Here is an 18,855-nt window from a genome sequence, read left to right on the forward strand (position 1 = left end):
AAACAAGAGGAAGATTAACCTATAAATTGAAAAAGAATTGGGAGATCTATCTCATGAAGAGGGATCACAACCTTAACCTTTTTTTTGGCAGAAAGATCACAACATATATAGAGGTAATGCCTCTACGACTATCACGGTGGAAGATGGCGCCAAAACGGACGTGGATTTTTCCTAACTAGTTGTGCGCACAACCCATATCCTGACCGCATATCCACCAGGATGTCGCATCAACCAGGCCCACACACCTACCCATTTTGCAGTGTATTCCATGTATAAGAGCTGCCAACTGGATGTATAGACATGCTAAATAGACTGTACTTCCGCCGGATTGGACAGCAGCTGGGTCCCACCCTATAGATTCCCCTGCACATGCATCCTCGTCCGCCCACTGCACATGGCCTTGTTGCATAATTAGCACGGTAGATAAACCTTTCAAATGCATTCATCGTCATAAAATGGACTTATAGTTTGCTAATTTATTTTTCATGCGGGTTTAATTAATTAATGGCAACGTGTGAATCTTTGCTCGTAAAAAGTTCTGCGCATGTCCTAACTAAAGTTCGAAGCCCGCATGTAGAATGTTTGGTAGTACTCTGCCAGCTGGATTCTCATATTTCTCTTGTATCTCTTCATGGGCGAGTAGAAAATTTCTTGCAGCTGCTTATGGATACAAGATTTATTTTTTGAGAAATATGGATACAAGAATTCAAGCAGCCAAGTTCACCCCATACTTGAGAGCATATTGTGGTCTCACACACCGACATCTATGAGTTTAATGAAATCGCAATAAAAAAAATCATATACGTCTGTGTTCAAACATACCAAAGTTCTCAATGTTAATTTGGCCGCCATCGTTTGGCACCCTTTTTCAACTTGCTTTTTTTTTTGCTCTACAGCAGTTATGGATATGAGCCGGTATGGATTGTCGAATCTCACTGGTGTCCATGCTACACCTCGTGGCATGTAAAAACACTCTCTACTACTCCCTCCGTTCCTAAATATTTGTTTTTCTAGAGATTTCAACAAGTGACTACATACGGAACAAAATGAGTGAATCTACACTCTAAAATAAGTCTACATACATCCGTATGTTGTTTCCATTTAAAATGCTTAGAAAGACAAATATTTCGGAACGGAGGGAGTACAAGCTGGATTCACCATCTCCCCGTTTTGTAGTATCTCCCACTGGCCAGTAGTTTTTATCTTCTGTTGATGATGTTTTTAAATACAAGGATGCAATCATAAAACCCAACCCGCGCCCGCATGCGTTCCCTCCCAGCGCCGACGTAGGAGAGCGGTCGCTCCGCATTGACGCCGACGCAGAGAAGTACTTACCAAGCTTACTTAATTAATTCGTTACATGTTTTAAATACTCAATCGTACAAAGTTCTTCGTATTGCCATACGAAATCACAGGGCACACAAACAAAAAGTGCTGCGCTCTCCGGCTCGAAATGTCAGCGCACGCAAACTAAATGCCATCCAGTTCTATGATATTCTTAACCAAAGATCTGCATGGGCATGTAGGGTGTGTTTGGTTGGAGACTAGTGTGGCCAAGCCAAAAGTATGGCTAGCCACATAAGTATGGCAAGCCACATACATGTGGCTAAGAAATTGAACGCCAAACTTTGACAAAAGTTGGCAAAAAAATTATCTCTTTGACAAATGGGCCATAGAAGCAATAAAGTGTGGCAACCAAAGCGTGGCAAAAACCAAACACATATTTGGCAAACTGTGGCTGCCAAATTTTGACTTGACAAATTGTGGCTGGGAACCAAACAGCCCCGTACTCCATCCTTCTGCATGCGCAAGCCTATATGGTCCACATGAGTTGGATAGATGCAGCCTCCCCCAGTTGGTGCTTTTCCCACTTTCCCCAGTGCACCAACAGTTTTAAAAAAGGAATCAAGTATGACGAACGCTGTACTCCCTGTACTGCCGACCGACGCTCTAGTAGTAGTATTTCACACACTACTCCACGTATACTGGCGCAAAAAAATAGGCCACAAAGAAGAGGACAAAGAAAGCAGTACTGACATCATGTTGGGAAAGCCAAAATATATGAATTTAGGACAAGGCAAAATATTAGGCCTAATTTTTTTTACCTCTACGTCATGTTTGGAGTTAATTATTTCACTGGAGTCATATGAAACAAAAATCACGGTCCATATTGCAACCGGTTAATAAAAGAGAGAGAAGTACATATTACTACTATGAATGAACTATCAAAACGGGCATGTTTTAACCATGTCCTCTAGTCAAACTAGTTTTTGATGAGATGCAGTGGTTTTGACCTTCGACCCCTAGTTAGTCGCTTAGTTAGATGGCACGTTACAACTAAATGTATCCAATTTGAAAAAAAAAAGAAATCAACATTAACATGGTGACCATACGGAGAAAGCACCGGGCTGCTATAATAAAGTTTGTCATGCGGAGATCTATCCTAGTGCAATTGCCCGATGAATTATGTAAAGTCCTTCATGTTCGTACACGAACGCACCGGGTATGCTGGATTAAAGTTTATTAAGTGGGGGTCAATCTTTGTGCAATCGCCCGGTGCTTTCAATAAAGTCCTTCGTGTTTGAACACGAAAGCACCGGTCATGCTATAATAAAGTTTGTCATTCGGGGGTCTATCCTTGTGCAATCGTCCAGTGGATTACGTAAAGTCCTTCATGTCTGTACATGAACGCACTAGGTATGTTGGATTAAAGTTCATTAAGTGGGGGTCTATCTGTGTGTAATTGACTGGTGCTTTCTAAAGTCCTTCGTGTTTGAACACGAAAGTACCGGGCATGCTATATTAAAGTTTGTCACGCGGGGATATATCGTTGTGCAAATGTCCAGTAAATTATGTAAAGTCCTTCATGTTTGTACACGAACGCATCGGGTATGCTGGATTAAAGTTCATTAATTGGGGGCCTATCTTTGTGCAAATGCCCCGTGCCTTCAGTAAAGTCCTTCGTGTTAGAATACGAAAGCACCGGGCATGCTATATTAAAGTTTGTCATGCGGGGATCTATCCTTGTGGAATCGCCCAATGAGTTATGTAAAGTCCTTCATGCTGGAACACGGATGGAGGCGTGCATTTCCTTGAATCACCGAGCACGTGTTTCAATTGTATCCGCTTGTCCTAACAAAAGACACTACTCATTACCATTAAAGAGTAACTATTTTTTTCTTAAAAAAACAAGCATAATTATTTTTCAGCCGCCTGTAATGTTATATATACTCAAGAGCATAGACTATTAGAAGTTGTTCGAACTATCTGAACAAAGCTCGGACGCACGGACGTAGCTGACAAGAAAGGGGGATTTGCTCGTTGGTTGACCTGTGGTTGTCGCTCCTGGAAGTAGAGAACACTATCGGAAAACCCAAAGAACTTTGGAAAATCCAAAGAAATTATGTGTCATGTTAAAGTTTCCCAAAAGTTCTTCTGAATTTTATGGCAAAGCTGGGACACTGTATTACCAAAGTTCTTCCCAGGATACTTAAGATATGAAAATCTCACCAAGGACTTATGCTGACCATCCAAGAACTTAGTTTGAGAAAATTGATCTTAAAGTTTCCCAAAAGTTATTCTGAATTTTATGGGAAAGCTCCGACACTGATATTGTCTATAATCCTTGGGGTTGATACAAAAAAATTCCTAATGTATAAGGTCTGATGTTTGCTTGATCATATATGATACATCTCATGCGGAGTCAATATGAACACAATTTTATTAGCAGACCACGCACCAAACATCTTGCTGTTGTAGAACATACAGTACAAAATATCCCCCAAAAAAGTAATGTTTCTAAATGATAAGATAACACCGATACAAAATATAGACACTGAGATCATGTCCATGTCGCAAATAAATAGCATAGATTGTACAAGTCGCTTCGGGCAACGAATCAAACTCTTGATCTGTCTCTGGCTTAATCAACACACTTAACTTTCCTTGTGAGGGAGTACGGACGTCAGGCCATTTGCATTAAAAACATTACTAGGTGTTTTGACTTTTGAGAACCGTAAAGCTACTGGATTTTATCAATTGTGACAGATATCTGTCAAAAAAACAGCTACTGAAGTTCGACTGGCAATTTCTACATAGTTCCTTGTTGCACTGTTTATCATCATGCCGGACTAGTAGCGCAGATCACGTGTGGCTGAAATAAACAGACAATACAGATAAAATCAAAACTCCAATTATACAGCTACTGAGGTATAGTTTGGTGTCCCCAAATCTGACAAGAACCGATCGAAGACATGACTAATTACAGGGCTTGGGCACATCAAAATTGCTCCTCCTATCCAGATTTTATCCTAGTGAACATCCTAGAGATGGAGAGAAATTACCTTGATGGCCACGAAGCGTAAGTTTGTGGCCATCAGACGAGGGTGAATGGTGGCTGACGGTGGTGTCCTTGGGGTGAACATCTGGGACGGTGGAGAAATCTGGATTGGCCTCAGGAACTTCGGCTTCTGCATCATGTCATCCCAGATCTGGATATTCGGAGGACAGGGCAGCCCGTCGTCTTCATCCTCGGCCATCCCAGATCTGGTACGCACCCCGCACCTCTGCAGCGCACGGAGGTGCAGAAAAGCTGTCCATGGCATCCAACGCATGAGAGATTGAAGGCCATATCGAGAACGTGATGAACTGAAAAGATATTAAGATGGAAACAAACCTGAACAGGACATATGTGAGTGACCCCGGTCCAAAATCCATTGCCGCTGCCGGCGTTCAGATCGGGCCGGCGGGTTGCCTCAGGGTCGGGATGTTTCACAGCGATGAGGAGCTTCTGCCTGAGGCGATTTCAAAAATTTGAAATCTGGGATGACTCGGGGTGGATGTGGTAGCTGGGTCGTGCTGTAGATGACTGCCTCACGTGGGCGGGTACGACGTATGTACGGGGAGAGCAGGCATGATGCAGATATGATTTGACTGTATTCAAACCGTATACTACTGAGAAAAGAGAAAGAGGGCTAAGTGCGTGGGACCATGTGGGCCTGTTGGCGCTGATCCAGATAATGTAGCGACGGCGATGATACGAGTTGCACGCGCAACAGGTTAGTAATAGACATATTCGAACAACACAGCGTGAAAGGATGGGGGCCATGCCGAAACGGAAACCGCTTGCAGGAAGAGGACGCCAAAGGGATGGATGCGGTGCTCATGGCTGTGTACTACACGCTTTTGCCTCAACCATCTAAGGCAACTCCACCGCGCGACCCCAAACAGACGTCCATTTTGTCCGGATTTTGTCCGTTTAGATAGCGATTTGGGATCGTGTCCGGGTCTGTTCTGGGATGCGGTGGCAGTGCACAGTGGCGTAGCTGTAGGATGGCCGGGGTGGTCCACGGACCACCCTGGAATTCAGCCCATTAGTTTAATATACTATTCTATATAGAAAAATGAAAACACAACCGGCCCAACTCAGCCCCTGTACACGTGAAAGATTGGCTCGTTTGGTCTGCTCGTACATGTATATGTGCTGATTGATCGACGTTCTGTCTTCAGATTCCAAAAGACGTTCCTGAATCCTGGCGCCCCCTTCTTGTAGTTCTTCTGGAACCCTAGCATCTAAGTAAGTAATCAGCCAGCGGCGAGCGCCATCGCCCAGCGCATGGCCGGTGAAGGACGGTCGTCGTGCCAGCGGCGGCGGACAGGCGGCCAGCGAATCAAGCAAGCACGTACAACCAAATTAGGCTGAGCACAACTTGTTCAGTTTTCCATTGTACGTACTCTAATCTCAGTAAGACTTTTATTCTCCTCTGATTCGAAGTGTAATTTTCTTTTGCTACGAAGATCTTAAGTTCCGAACAAGTTAAGCTTAGGGTGCCAGCATTAAAGTTTTTTTAATTGATAATTGGTAAATTGAACGGATTGATTATTAGGATTTGTTCCAACTAGCAGTTAATAATTTTTTTGGTAGAACTGTTGCAAAGTGAAGAGGACCTTATTAGACACTGGATCCCTTTCTTCCGGACATTCAGAAGAAGATTGTTCCTCCGTTTTCATCTGACATGCAGCAATTGAGACTTTGATAGTCATGATAAGGCGTTATCCTCACAAACTAGGTGTGTTATCTTCTATTACGCGAATTTATGATTTAACCATGAATTTTAATATGTTTTGAAAGATCTTCTTGATATGTGCATTTGAAGTATTATATATGCGTTTGTTAGTTGAATTTGCGGTGTAATTTTGTTTTTGTCAATTGGACCACCCTGGCATAAAATCCTGGCTACGCCACTGGCAGTGCGCCCAGCGCGCGGCCGCATCCATTTTGCCCCATCCTGTCCGCGTCTACTTTTCAAATGCCAAGCCCTAGTTCAGGTCAGCGGCCCCGGATCATCACGCCGGCAACAGAGCCAGCGGCCTACACGTCCATCACCGGCATCAGCCAGCGGCCCGCAACACAACCAGCCTCCAAAATGAATAGTTCTCCTCGCCGGCAACACAGCCAGCGGCCGGCAACACAGCCGGCCTCCAAAATGAATGTTTTCTCGCCGGCACACTACCAGCTGAAGGAAATATGCCCTAGAGGCAATAATAAAGTTATTATTTATTTCCTTATTTCATGATAAATGTTTATTATTCATGCTAGAATTGTATTAACCGGAAACATAATACATGTGTGAATACATAGACAAACATAGTGTCACTAGTATGCCTCTACTTGACTAGCTCGTTTATCAAAGATGGTTATGTTTCGTAGCCATGGACAAAAGAGTTGTCATTTGATTAACGGGATCACATCATTAGGAGAATGATGTGATTGACTTGACCCATTCCGTTAGCTTAGCACTTGATCGTTTAGTATGTTGCTATTGCTTTCTTCATGACTTATACATGTTCCTGTAACTATGAGATTATGCAACTCCCGTTTGCCGGAGGAACACTTTGGGTGCTACCAAACGTCACAACGTAACTGGGTGATTATAAAGGAGTACTACAGGTGTCTCCAAAGGTACATGTTGAGTTGGCGTATTTCAAGATTATGTTTTGTCACTCCGATTGTCGGAGAGGTATCTCTGGGCCCTCTCGGTAATGCACATCACTATAAGCCTTGCAAGCAATGTAGCTAATGAGTTAGTTACGGAATGATGCATTACGTAACGAGTAAAGAGACTTGCCGGTAACGAGATTGAACTAGGTATTGGATACCGACGATCGAATCTCGGGCAAGTAACATACCGATGACAAAGGGAACAATGTATGTTGTTATGCGGTTTGACCGATAAAGATCTTCGTAGAATATGTGGGAGCCAATATGGGCATCCAGGTCCCGCTATTGGTTATTGACCGGAAACAAGTTCTAGGTCATGTCTACATAGGTCTCGAACCCGTAGGGTCCGCACGCTTAACGTTTCGTTGACGATATAGTATTATATGAGTTATGTATGTTGGTAACCGAATGTTGTTCGGAGTCACAGATAAGATCATGGACATGACGAGGAACTCCGGAATGGTCCGGAGATAAAGTTTGATATATGGGATAAGAGTGTTTGATCTCCGGAAGAGTTCCGGAATTCACCGGAAGGGGTTCCGGATGTTTCCCGAAATGTTTGGGAACGAGAACACGTTATTATGGCCAAAGGGGAAAGCCCACAAGGTTTTTGGAAAGCGCAAAAGAAAGTTTTGCGGAGTCCAGGGGCCAGACGCCAGGGTCCCTGGCGTCTGGGTCCAACGCCGGGAACCCTGACATCTGGCCCTGGAGTCCGAGAAGGACTCTTGCCTTTCGGGTGAAACCGACTTTGTGGAGGCTTTTACTCCAAGTTTTGACCCCAAGGCTCAACATATAAATAGAGGGGCAGGGCTAGCACCAAAGATACATCAAGAAACACCAAGCCGTGTGCCGGCAACCCCGCCCCCTCTAGTTTATCCTCCGTCATAGTTTCCGTAGTGCTTAGGCGAAGCCCTGCGGAGATTGTTCTTCACCAACACCGTCACCACGCCGTCGTGCTGCCGGAACTCATCTACTACTTCGCCCATCTTGCTGGATCGAGAAGGCGAGAACGTCATCGAGCTGAACGTGTGCAGAACTCGGAGGTGCCGTGCGTTTGGTACTTGGATCGGTCGGATCGTGAAGACGTACGACTACATCAACCGCGTTGATAAACGCTTCCGCTTGGCGATCTTCAAGGGTATGAAGATACACTCCTCCTCTCGTTGCTATGCATCACCATGATCTTGTGTGTGCGTAGGAATTATTTTAAAATTACTACATTCCCCAACAGTGGTATCAGAGCCTAGATTTTATGCGTAGATGTCATATGCACGAATAAAACACAAGTGAGTTGTGGGCGATACAAGTCATACTGCTTACCAGCATGTCATACTTTGACTCAGCGGTATTGTGAGATGAAGCGGCCCGGACCGACATTACGCGTACGCTTACGCGAGACTGGTTTCATTGTTACGAGCACTCGTGCTTAAAGGTGAATGGCGGGTGTCTGTCTCTCTCACTTTAGCTGAATTGAGTGTGGCTACGCCCGGTCCTTGCGAAGGTTAAAACAACACTAACTTGATGAACTATCGTTGTGGTTTTTGATGCGTAGGTAAGAACGGTTCTTGCTAAGCCCGTAGCAGCCACGTAAAACTTGCAGCAACAAAGTAGAGGACGTCTAACTTGTTTTTACAGGGGCATGTTGTGATGTGATATGGTCAAGACGTGATGAGATATAAGTTATTGTATGAGATGATCATGTTTTGTCGGCAACTGGCAGAAGCCCTATGGTTGTCTCTTTGTTGCATAAGATGCAACTGCCAAATAATTGCTTTACTTTATCGCTATGCGATAGCAATAGTTGCAAGAGCAATAGTTGGCGAGACGACCATGTGACGACACATTGATATAGATCAAGATGATGAAGATCATGGTGTCGCGCCGGTGACGATGGTGATCATGACAGTACTTTGGAAATGGAGATCAAAGGCGCAAGATGATCATGGCCATATCATGTCACATATTTTGATTGCATATGATGTTTATCTGTTATACATCTTATTCTGTTTTGTTTGACGGTAGCATTTTAAGATGATCTCTCACTAATTATCAAGAAATGTTCTCCCTGAGTATGCACCATTGCGAAAGTTCTTCGTGCTGAGACACCATGTGATGATCGGGTGTGATAGGCTCTATGTTTAAATACAACGGGTGCAAAACAGTTGCACACGCGGAATACTCAGGTTAAACTTGACAATCCTAGCATATACAGATATGGCCTCGGAACATGGAGACCGAAAGGTCGAGCGTGAATCATATAGTAGATATGATCAACATATTGATGTTCACCGTTGAAACTACTCCATCTCACGTGACGATCGGACATGGTGTAGTTGATATGGATCACGTAATCACTTAGAGGATTAGAGGGATGTCTATCTAAGTGGGAGTTCTTAAGTAATATGATTAATTTAACTTAAATTTATCATGAACTTAGTCCTGGTAGTATTTTGCAAATTATGTTGTAGATTAATAGCTTGCGTTGTTGCTTTCATATGTTTATTTTCATATGTTCCTAGAGAAAATTGTGTTGAAAGATGTTAGTAGCAATGATGCGGATTGGATCCTTGATCTGAGGTTTATCCTCATTGCTGCACAGAAGAATTATGTCCTTAATGCACCGCTAGGTGACAGACCTATTGCAGGAGCAGATGCAGACGTTATGAACATTTGACTAGCTCAATATGATGACTACTTGATAGTTTAGTGCACCATGCTTAACGGCTTAGAATCGGGACTTCAAAGACGTTTTGAACGTTATGGACCATATGAGATGTTCCAGGAATTGAAGTTAATATTTCAAGCAAATACCCGAGTTGAGAGATATGAAGTCTCCAACAAGTTCTATAGCTAAAAGATGGAGGAGAATCACCCAACTAGTAAGCATGTGCTCAGATTGTCTGGGTACTTCAATCACTTGAATCAAGTGGGAGTTAATCTTCCAGATAAGATAGTGATTGACAGAATTCTCTAGTCACCATCACTAAGTTACTAGAACTTCGTGATGAACTATAGTATGCAAGGGATGACGAAAACAATTCCCGAGCTCTTCGTGATGTTGAAATCGACGAAGGTAGAAATCAAGAAAGAGCATCAAGTGTTGATGATTGACAAGACCACTAGTTTCAAGAAAATGGCAAAGGGAAAGAAAGGGAACTTCAAGTAGAATGACAAGCAAGTTGTCACTCCCACGAAGAAGCCCAAAGCTGAACCAAAGCCTGAAACTGAGTGCTTACATTGCAAAGGAAATGGTCACTGGAAGCGAAAATGCCCTGAATATTTGGTGGATAAGAAGGATGGCAAAGTGAACAAGGGTATATTTGATATACAGGTTATTGATGTGTGCCTTACTAGTGTTTATAGTAGCTCCTGAGTATTTGATACTTGTTCGGTTGCTAAGATTAGTAACTCGAAATAGGAGTTACAGAATAAACAGAGACTAGTCGAAGGGGAAGTGACGATGAGTGTTGGAAGTAGTTCCAAGATTGATATGATCATCATCGCACACTCCCTATACTTTCGGGATTAGTGTCAAACCTAAATAAATGTTATTTGGCATTTGCGTTGAGCATGAACATGATTTGATCGTGTTTATTGCGATATGGTTATTCATTTAAAGTTAGAGAATAATTGTTATTCTGTTTACATGAATAAGACCTTCGATGGTTATACACCCAATGAAAATAGTTTGTTGGATCTCGATCATAGTGATACACATATTCATAATATTGATGCCAAAAGATGCAAAGTTATAATGATAGTGCAACTTATTTGTGGCACTGCCGTTTGGGTCATATCGGTGTAAAGCGCATGAAGAAACTCCATAAAGATGGATTTTCGGAATCACTTGGTTATGAATCATTTGATGCTTGCGAACCATGCCTTTTGGGCAAGATGACTAAAACTCCTTTCTCCGGAACAATGGAACAAGCTACTGACTTATTGAAAATAATACATACCGATGTATGCGATCCAATGAGTGTTAATGCTCGTGTTAAGTATCGTTATTTTCTGACCTTCACATGATGATTTGAGCAGATATGGGTATATCTACTTGATGAAACATAAGTCTAAAATAGTTGAAAGGTTCAAAGAATTTCAGAGTGAAGTGGAAAAATCATCGTAACAAGAAAATAAAGTTTCTGCGATCTGATCGCGAAGACGAATATTTGAGTTACGAGTTTGGTCTTCAATTAAAACAATGTGGAATAGTTTCACAGCTCACGCCATCTGGAACACCACAATGTAATGGTGTGTCCGAACGTCGTAATCGTACTTTACTAGATATGGTGCGACCTATGATGTCTCTTATCGGTTTACCACTATCTTTTGGGGTTATGCATTAGAGACAGCTGCCTTCACGTTTAATAGGGCACCATCTAAATCCGTTGAGATGACACCGTATGAACTGTGGTTTAGCAGTAAACCTATGCTGTCGTTTCTTAAAGCTTGGAGTTGCGATGCTTATATGAAAAAGGTTTTCAACCTGATAAGCTTGAACCCAAATCGGAGAAGTGCGTCTTCATAGAATACCCAAAGATAACTATTGGGTACACCTTCTATCACAGATCCGAAGGCAAGTTATTCGTTGCTAAGATGGATCCTTTCTAGAGAAGAAGTTTCTCTCGAAAGAAGTGAGTGGGAGGAAAATAGAACTTGATGAGGTAATTGTACCTTCTCCCTTATTGGAAAGTAGTTCATCACAGAAATCAGTTCCAGTGATTACTACACCAATTAGTGAGGAAGTTAATGATGATGATCATGAAACTTCAGATCAAGTTGCTGCCAAAGCTTGTAGGTCTTCCAGAGTAAGATCCGCACCAGAGTGGTACGGTAATCATGTTCTGAAAGTCATGTTACTAGACCATGATGAACCTACGAACTATGAGGAAGCGATGATGAGCCCAGATTCCACGAAATGGCTTGAGGCCATAAAATCTAAGATATGATCCATGTATGAGAACAAAGTATGGACTTTGATTGACTTGCTCAATGATTAGCAAGCCATATTAAATAAATGGATCTTCAAGAGGAAGACGGACACTGATAGTAGTGTTACTATCTACAAAGCTCGACTTGTTGCAAAAGGTTTTCGACAAGTTCAAGGTGTTGAATACGATCAGATTTTCTCACTCGTAACGATTCTTAAGTCTGTCCGAATCATGTTAGCAATTGCCACATTTTATGAAATCTGGCAAATGGATGTCAAAACTGCATTCCTTAATGGATTTATTAAAGAAGAGTTGCATATGATGCAACCAGAAGGTTTTGTCAATCCTAAAGATGCTAACAAAGTGTGCAAGCTCTAGCAATCCATCAATGGACTGGTGCAAGCATCTCGGAGTTGGAATATACGCTTTGATGAGTTGATCAAAGCATATGGTTTTATACAGACTTTTGGAAAGGCATGTATTTACAAGAAAGTGAGTGGGAGCTCTGTAGCATTTCTGATATTATATGTGCAAGACATATTGTTGATTGGAAATGATATAGAATTTCTGGATAGCATAAAAGGATACTTGAACAAAAAGTTTTTCAATGAAAGACCTCGGTGAAGCTGCTTACATATTGCGCATCAAGATCTATTGAGATAGATAAGAGGCTTGATAAGTTTTTCAATAAGTACATACCTTGTCAACATTTTGAAATAGTTCAAAATGGAACAGTCAAAGAAAGAGTTCTTGCCTGTGTTGCAAAGGTGTGAAATTGAGTAAGACTCAAGACCCGACCACGATAGAAAATAGAAAGAGAATGAAAGTCATTCCCTATGCATCAGTCATAGGTTCTATAAAAGTATGCCATGCTATGGACCAGACCTATTGTATACTCTGCCCTGTTGGCAAGGGAGTACAATAGTGATCTAGGAGTAGATCACTGGACATGGGTCAAGAATATCATTAGTGAGGACTAAGGAGATGTTTCTCGATTATGGAGGTGATAAAAGAGCCTGTCGTAAAAGTTACAACGATGCAAGCTTTTACACCAATCCAGATGACTCTAAGTCTTAATCTGGATAAATATTGAAAGTGGGAGCAATTAGCTAGAGTAGCTCCGTGCAGAGCATTGTGGACATAGAATATTTGCAAAATAAATATGGCTCTGAATATGACAGACCCGTTGACTAAGCTTCTCTCATGAGAAAAACATGATCACACCTTAGTACTCTTTGGGTGTTAATCACATAAGCGATGTGAACTAGATTATCGACTCTAGTAAACCCTTTGGGTGTTGGTCACATGACGATGTGAACTATGGGTGTTAGTCATATACAGATATGAATATTGATGTTAAATCACATGGCGATGTGAACTAGATTATTGACTCTAGTGCAAGTGGGAGACTGAAGGAAATATGCCCTAGAGGCAATAATAAAGTTATTATTTATTTCCTTATTTCATGATAAATGTTTATTATTCATGCTAGAATTGTATTAACCGGAAACATAATACATGTGTGAATACATAGACAAACATAGTGTCACTAGTATGCCTCTACTTGACTAGCTCGTTTATCAAAGATGGTTATGTTTCGTAGCCATGGACAAAAGAGTTGTCATTTGATTAACGGGATCACATCATTAGGAGAATGATGTGATTGACTTGACCCATTCCGTTAGCTTAGCACTTGATCGTTTAGTATGTTGCTATTGCTTTCTTCATGACTTATACATGTTCCTGTAACTATGAGATTATGCAACTCCCGTTTGCCGGAGGAACACTTTGGGTGCTACCAAACGTCACAACGTAACTGGGTGATTATAAAGGAGTACTACAGGTGTCTCCAAAGGTACATGTTGGGTTGGCATATTTCGAGATTAGGTTTTGTCACTTCGATTGTCGGAGAGGTATCTCTGGGCCCTCTCGGTAATGCACATCACTATAAGCCTTGCAAGCAATGTAGCTAATGAGTTAGTTACGGAATGATGCATTACGTAACGAGTAAAGAGACTTGCCGGTAACGAGATTGAACTAGGTATTGGATACCGACGATCGAATCTCGGGCAAGTAACATACCGATGACAAAGGGAACAATGTATGTTGTTATGCGGTTTGACCGATAAAGATCTTCGTAGAATATGTGGGAGCCAATATGGGCATCCAGGTCCCGCTATTGGTTATTGACCGGAAACAAGTTCTAGGTCATGTCTACATAGGTCTCGAACCCGTAGGGTCCGCACGCTTAACGTTTCGTTGGCGATATAGTATTATATGAGTTATGTATGTTGGTAACCGAATGTTGTTCGGAGTCACAGATAAGATCATGGACATGACGAGGAACTCCGGAATGGTCCGGAGATAAAGTTTGATATATGGGATAATAGTGTTTGATCTCCGGAAGAGTTCCGGAATTCACCGGAAGGGGTTCCGGATGTTTCCCGAAATGTTTGGGAACGATAACACGTTATTTGGGCCAAAGGGGAAAGCCCAAAGATTTTTGAAAAGCGCAAAAGAAAGTTTTGCGGAGTCCAGGGGCCAGACGCCAGGGTCCCTGGCGTCTGGGTCCAGACGCCGGGAACCCTGGCGTCTGGCCCTGGAGTCCGAGAAGGACTCTTGCCTTTCGGGTGAAACCGACTTTGTGACCGATAAAGATCCTATAATTTACGAACAACATGTACTAATGAAACATGAAGGCAGCACATGCATGCATATTAGTAAATTGGTCCCACCAGTTTTATGAAGCTTATTTAGAAAGAAAAAGACAAGCACGTTGCAGAGCTTCAAAATATTACTATTTTAGGAACTGAATTATTATTTTCCAAGTACATATAAAATTTCATGAATATATCTATTTATCTATGAGCTTAAAAACGTAGATATTTGAATGTACAATGGATGTATTATTTATATATGAGCTTAAAAATTAGCTTATACAAACTTTGTCAATGTTTATAGAGAAAATGGTCTATACCTACAGTATAGAAATATACATTGTCAAAATTAACAAGTTTTTTTTTTGCGGGAAAAACTTTCAATCTATTAATCTTCAATCATGGTAGTACAACAAATACTAGAAATAATAAAAATTACATCAAGATCCGTAGACCATCTAGCGACGACTACAAGCACTGAAGCGAGCCGAAGGCGCGCCGCTGTCATCGCCCCTCCCTCGTCGAAGCCAGGCAAACGCTATTGTAGTAGACAGTCGGGAAGTCGTCGTGCTAAGGCCCCATAGAACCAATGCACCCGAACAACAATCGCCGCAGATGAAGAGTGTAGATTAAAAGGATCAAACCTGAAGACACACGAACGAAGACGAACGATGAACAGATCCAAGCAAATCCACCAAAGATAGATCCGCCGGAGAGACACTTCCACATGCCCACCGATGATGCTAGACGCATCACCGGAATGGGGGCTAGGCGGGGAGACCTTTATTCAAGTTTTAGCTTAAGAATCTAATAAGCACTACATTTTGGGACAAAGGGAGTATTATGGATCTATATTTTTTTTTCTTTTTTGTTAGGAAATGTAAATATTTACTAATGATGAAATTACACATTTACGTACAACATATGTGCATGTACATGATATATTGTTTTAAAATGGTCTAAAACCTATAAACATGGTTTCCATTTTTTTAATTTACAAAATTTCGGGCCCGCTATGTGTACATAGCTGGTCTCCCACTCCAGATTTGATTTTTCCTATTTATGTTGGTGGAAAAGTTCTAGAAAAACATGTTTTTTACTCTCGAAAAATCTAGGTACATACCCGCAAAAAATAATCTAGGCACACAATAGGAGTATATATCTGGCCTCCAACTTCGAAATGTTTCTCCCTTTATCTCTGAATTGTTTCAGCACAGTGTGAGAAGCCAAAGACAGTAATTGAGATTCACATATTAATTTTATCCAAAGAAGAAAAGTGAGCATTCACATATGAACTGAATTAATCTAATCTACATGATATAAGTGATCACTTACTATAGGGAGGCCATATCCGTGGTCATGTCTCATATGTTATACGCTAGCCAAAAAAAGAAACTCCTTTGTGTCATGGACATGACCCTTCAATTTTGTACTATGCTTTTCGTAGTTCCACAATTCGTCTCCTATTCGATATAGTAAAAACTGAAAAACAAAATAGACCATGGTGCGTCGTTAGGTAAAATATAACAGAATTATATACATTATTTCATGATAGGAATCCATCATATACACCTGGACTACTTCTAGACATAATCTTATGCACTCATATTACTTTCCATTGAATGTTGAAAGTCACAAACCATGTTAACTATAATTTATTAATCAATTTTATTGAGTAGAGCAAGATGAGCATAATGAACAAGGAAATGGTAACTACAATGGGAGTGAGCTAAGGAGCGTTTCAGAAATATTTGATGAATTAAACACCAAAGGTTACCTTTTCATGGATGGACAATCGGTGGAGCATATTGACAAATGGTATATACCGTAATTGAATAGAAAAACTATTTGGTAAAAGTTGGGGCGGGTGGAGGAACATTTTTTTTGGGCGTGGAAGATGGAGGAAGACTACATAAAGTTTCGGTATGAGACTAGTTTTTGGATTTACCTCTGTGTGGGAAAGTTCTTAAATTTGATGTTGGTAACACTTAAATAGCCCATGAGAAATGGAGCAGAGAAAACTAAAGCAATCGTTATATTTTGCATGAGAAGCTAGGGATCCGCACAACCACTCTATGTCATCCCTGTACCAATGTATCATACAGTTAACTAAAACAATGCCAAATAAGTTTTCCGTGGTGTATTTTGTCCATACATCTTTCCATAAGGGTATTAAAATAATCTACTGACATTTCATCTTCTACCTAACACATACACACAAAAAATAAACCTAACAACACATGGCAAATGTATCTAGCCTCGCAAATGTGCCGGTCACACCGCTCGTTGTAATTAATACCAGATGGAGCATTGCAATTTAATAGAGTGATAGCAGCACAGCAGGGTGACTGAAATGGAAACTCGAAATACAATCCAACAATACTAGTAGTACTTCTCTGAGCAATCTGATGCTAAGCAACACCCAAGGACGGTTGTTACATTCCACCTCCTTCACTCTGCAACCTGATGCTAATTAAGGCTATTACCCGCATGATCTAGCTGGGAGTCTGGGACTAGAAGAGGAGCACCCACACCAGTAAAAGAGTAGCCAGCGACACCTTTGCCGGCGCCGGAGCACCCGCGAACGTCAGCCGGCCGCCGCCGTTGCCATGGATGTCGTAGGTCATCTTCCTGCCGGTCTGCAGCAGGCTGCCTAGGACGGACCCGCCGGTGGTCGATGGCAGTATGCTCAGGCACGTCGTCTGCCCGTCAGGGACGGGCAAGAAGTAGTTCTGCGCCTTGAGCTCCATCGTCGCGTGGGCGCCGTCGAACACCAGGGCCAGCTTGGGAACCTTCAGCTTGGAGAAGTGCTGCGTGAGGAAGCACAGGCTGTGGCCGGACGTAGCGTTCAACGGAGCCAGGCCCTGCAATCGGATCCTGCTCATGAGCTCCCGCCTCAGAACCTTGTACGCGGCCTCCTCGAGGTAGGTGAATGGCAGGGTGGTGCTGAGGAACACCCCGCCGGAGCCGTTCGCCCGGACGTCGAAGGTCCCCGCCGGGATGTCGGTGAGGAGCTGCCCGTCCACCTGCAGGCCGATGAGGTTGACGTAGTACAAGTGAGGGTCCTGGTTGGGCCTGGCCACCAGCAGCGGCGTGTGGCTGCCCTTAGCTTTGGGGTGGTCTGCGACTGCCCAGCTCAAGCTAACGAAGGCCTTGCCGTTGTCGGGGTCGTCGGGGAGCACGAAGAAGTAGGAGAACCTGGAGATCTGCCGCTGCGAGACGAAGGAGAGGGGGCCCCTGCTGAATCCGACGAAGCCGGAGACGCCGTCGAGGCCGTCCCGCAGCGTGACGTTGCCGCTGCAGCCGAACACCACGCCGATGAAGACCCTGTTCCCCAAACCGAACGTTTCGGTGGCGAGGTAGCCGGACGCGTTGCCGGCGCCGTAGATGTGCTCCACGTACCCGCAGCGGGCTGCGCAGCCGTGGTCGCCGGGATGGCAAGTCCGGTCGGCGTAGTGGATCTGGCCAAAGGAGCCAGAGTTGTTGCGCACGGATGATGGGCAGGGGGCGATCGGGGCGAAGGAGGGCCTGAGCCCGGGCAGGAAGGTGGGCTTGCGCCTGAGCCCCGGCCCGCACTGCATCCAGACGAGCTCGCTGGAGATGTCCATGATGACCGAGAGGGTCTGCAGGCCGACCGAGAGGTCGAAGGTGAAGGCGCTGAACGTCTGCGCCGGGATGACGAGGCCCTCCGTCAAGTGGCCGCTGTTGGCCCAAGCCGACCAACGGACACCATGGATGACGAAGTCACCGGCGGCCACCGGCGCCACCAGAAGGAGAAGCAGAAGAAGCGAGCAAGCTGCAGCTGGGGCTGGCATTGCTACGGTCTCTGGATGTAGTTCAAGCCAAGCAAGGCAGTTGCATTTGAGCAGCAAGCCCAGTGACCCTTATATATGCAGCACAGGCACGTTGAAATTTCCATGCGCTCTCCTAGGTTGTGATCCCTTTTCACAAAATAGACCTTCCAAGTCTTTTTTTCTTTTCATTTAGGTTAATCTTCCACTTGTTTAAATACACAAATCTGTATAAGAATATATTACAATACCAAACTAGCCAGATCAACAGGCCCTGTGATCACTATATAAGTATATATACAGTGCACTCTCATCTTTCTAGGTTTAGGCTGTAATCTTCCTCCTGCTTAAATACATCTACTGGGTGAGAGCGTGAAGCTTGAAGGGCTTAAATCAAATTTCTGGTTCAATCATGGAGACGCGGGGGCGAGGAAGGATCCACGAAATTTCTGCTTGAACCAACCAACATGGAGGCC

The 18,855-nt window shown here is 43.1% G+C and overlaps 1 protein-coding gene across 1 annotated transcript; it reads right to left on the reverse strand.

The window, feature by feature from the left end:
- Window positions 1-16,909: 16,909 nt before the first annotated feature.
- LOC123162381 (aspartic proteinase nepenthesin-1) lies at window positions 16,910-18,459 on the reverse strand. The gene has a single exon (XM_044580171.1). It carries the CDS (start codon window positions 18,401-18,403, stop codon window positions 17,102-17,104), a length of 1,302 nt encoding a protein of 433 aa, XP_044436106.1. The 5' UTR covers window positions 18,404-18,459; the 3' UTR covers window positions 16,910-17,101.
- Between the last annotated feature and the right edge of the window lie 396 nt (window positions 18,460-18,855).

This window comes from Triticum aestivum, chromosome 7B (genome assembly GCF_018294505.1).
Source record: "Triticum aestivum cultivar Chinese Spring chromosome 7B, IWGSC CS RefSeq v2.1, whole genome shotgun sequence".
Classification (NCBI taxonomy): Eukaryota; Viridiplantae; Streptophyta; class Magnoliopsida; order Poales; family Poaceae; genus Triticum; species Triticum aestivum.

Coding starts and splice junctions, on each gene's coding strand:
- LOC123162381 (XM_044580171.1), bottom strand. CDS start 18,403: ATGCCAGCCCCAGCTGCAGCTTGCTCGCTTCTTCTGCTTCTCCTTCTG.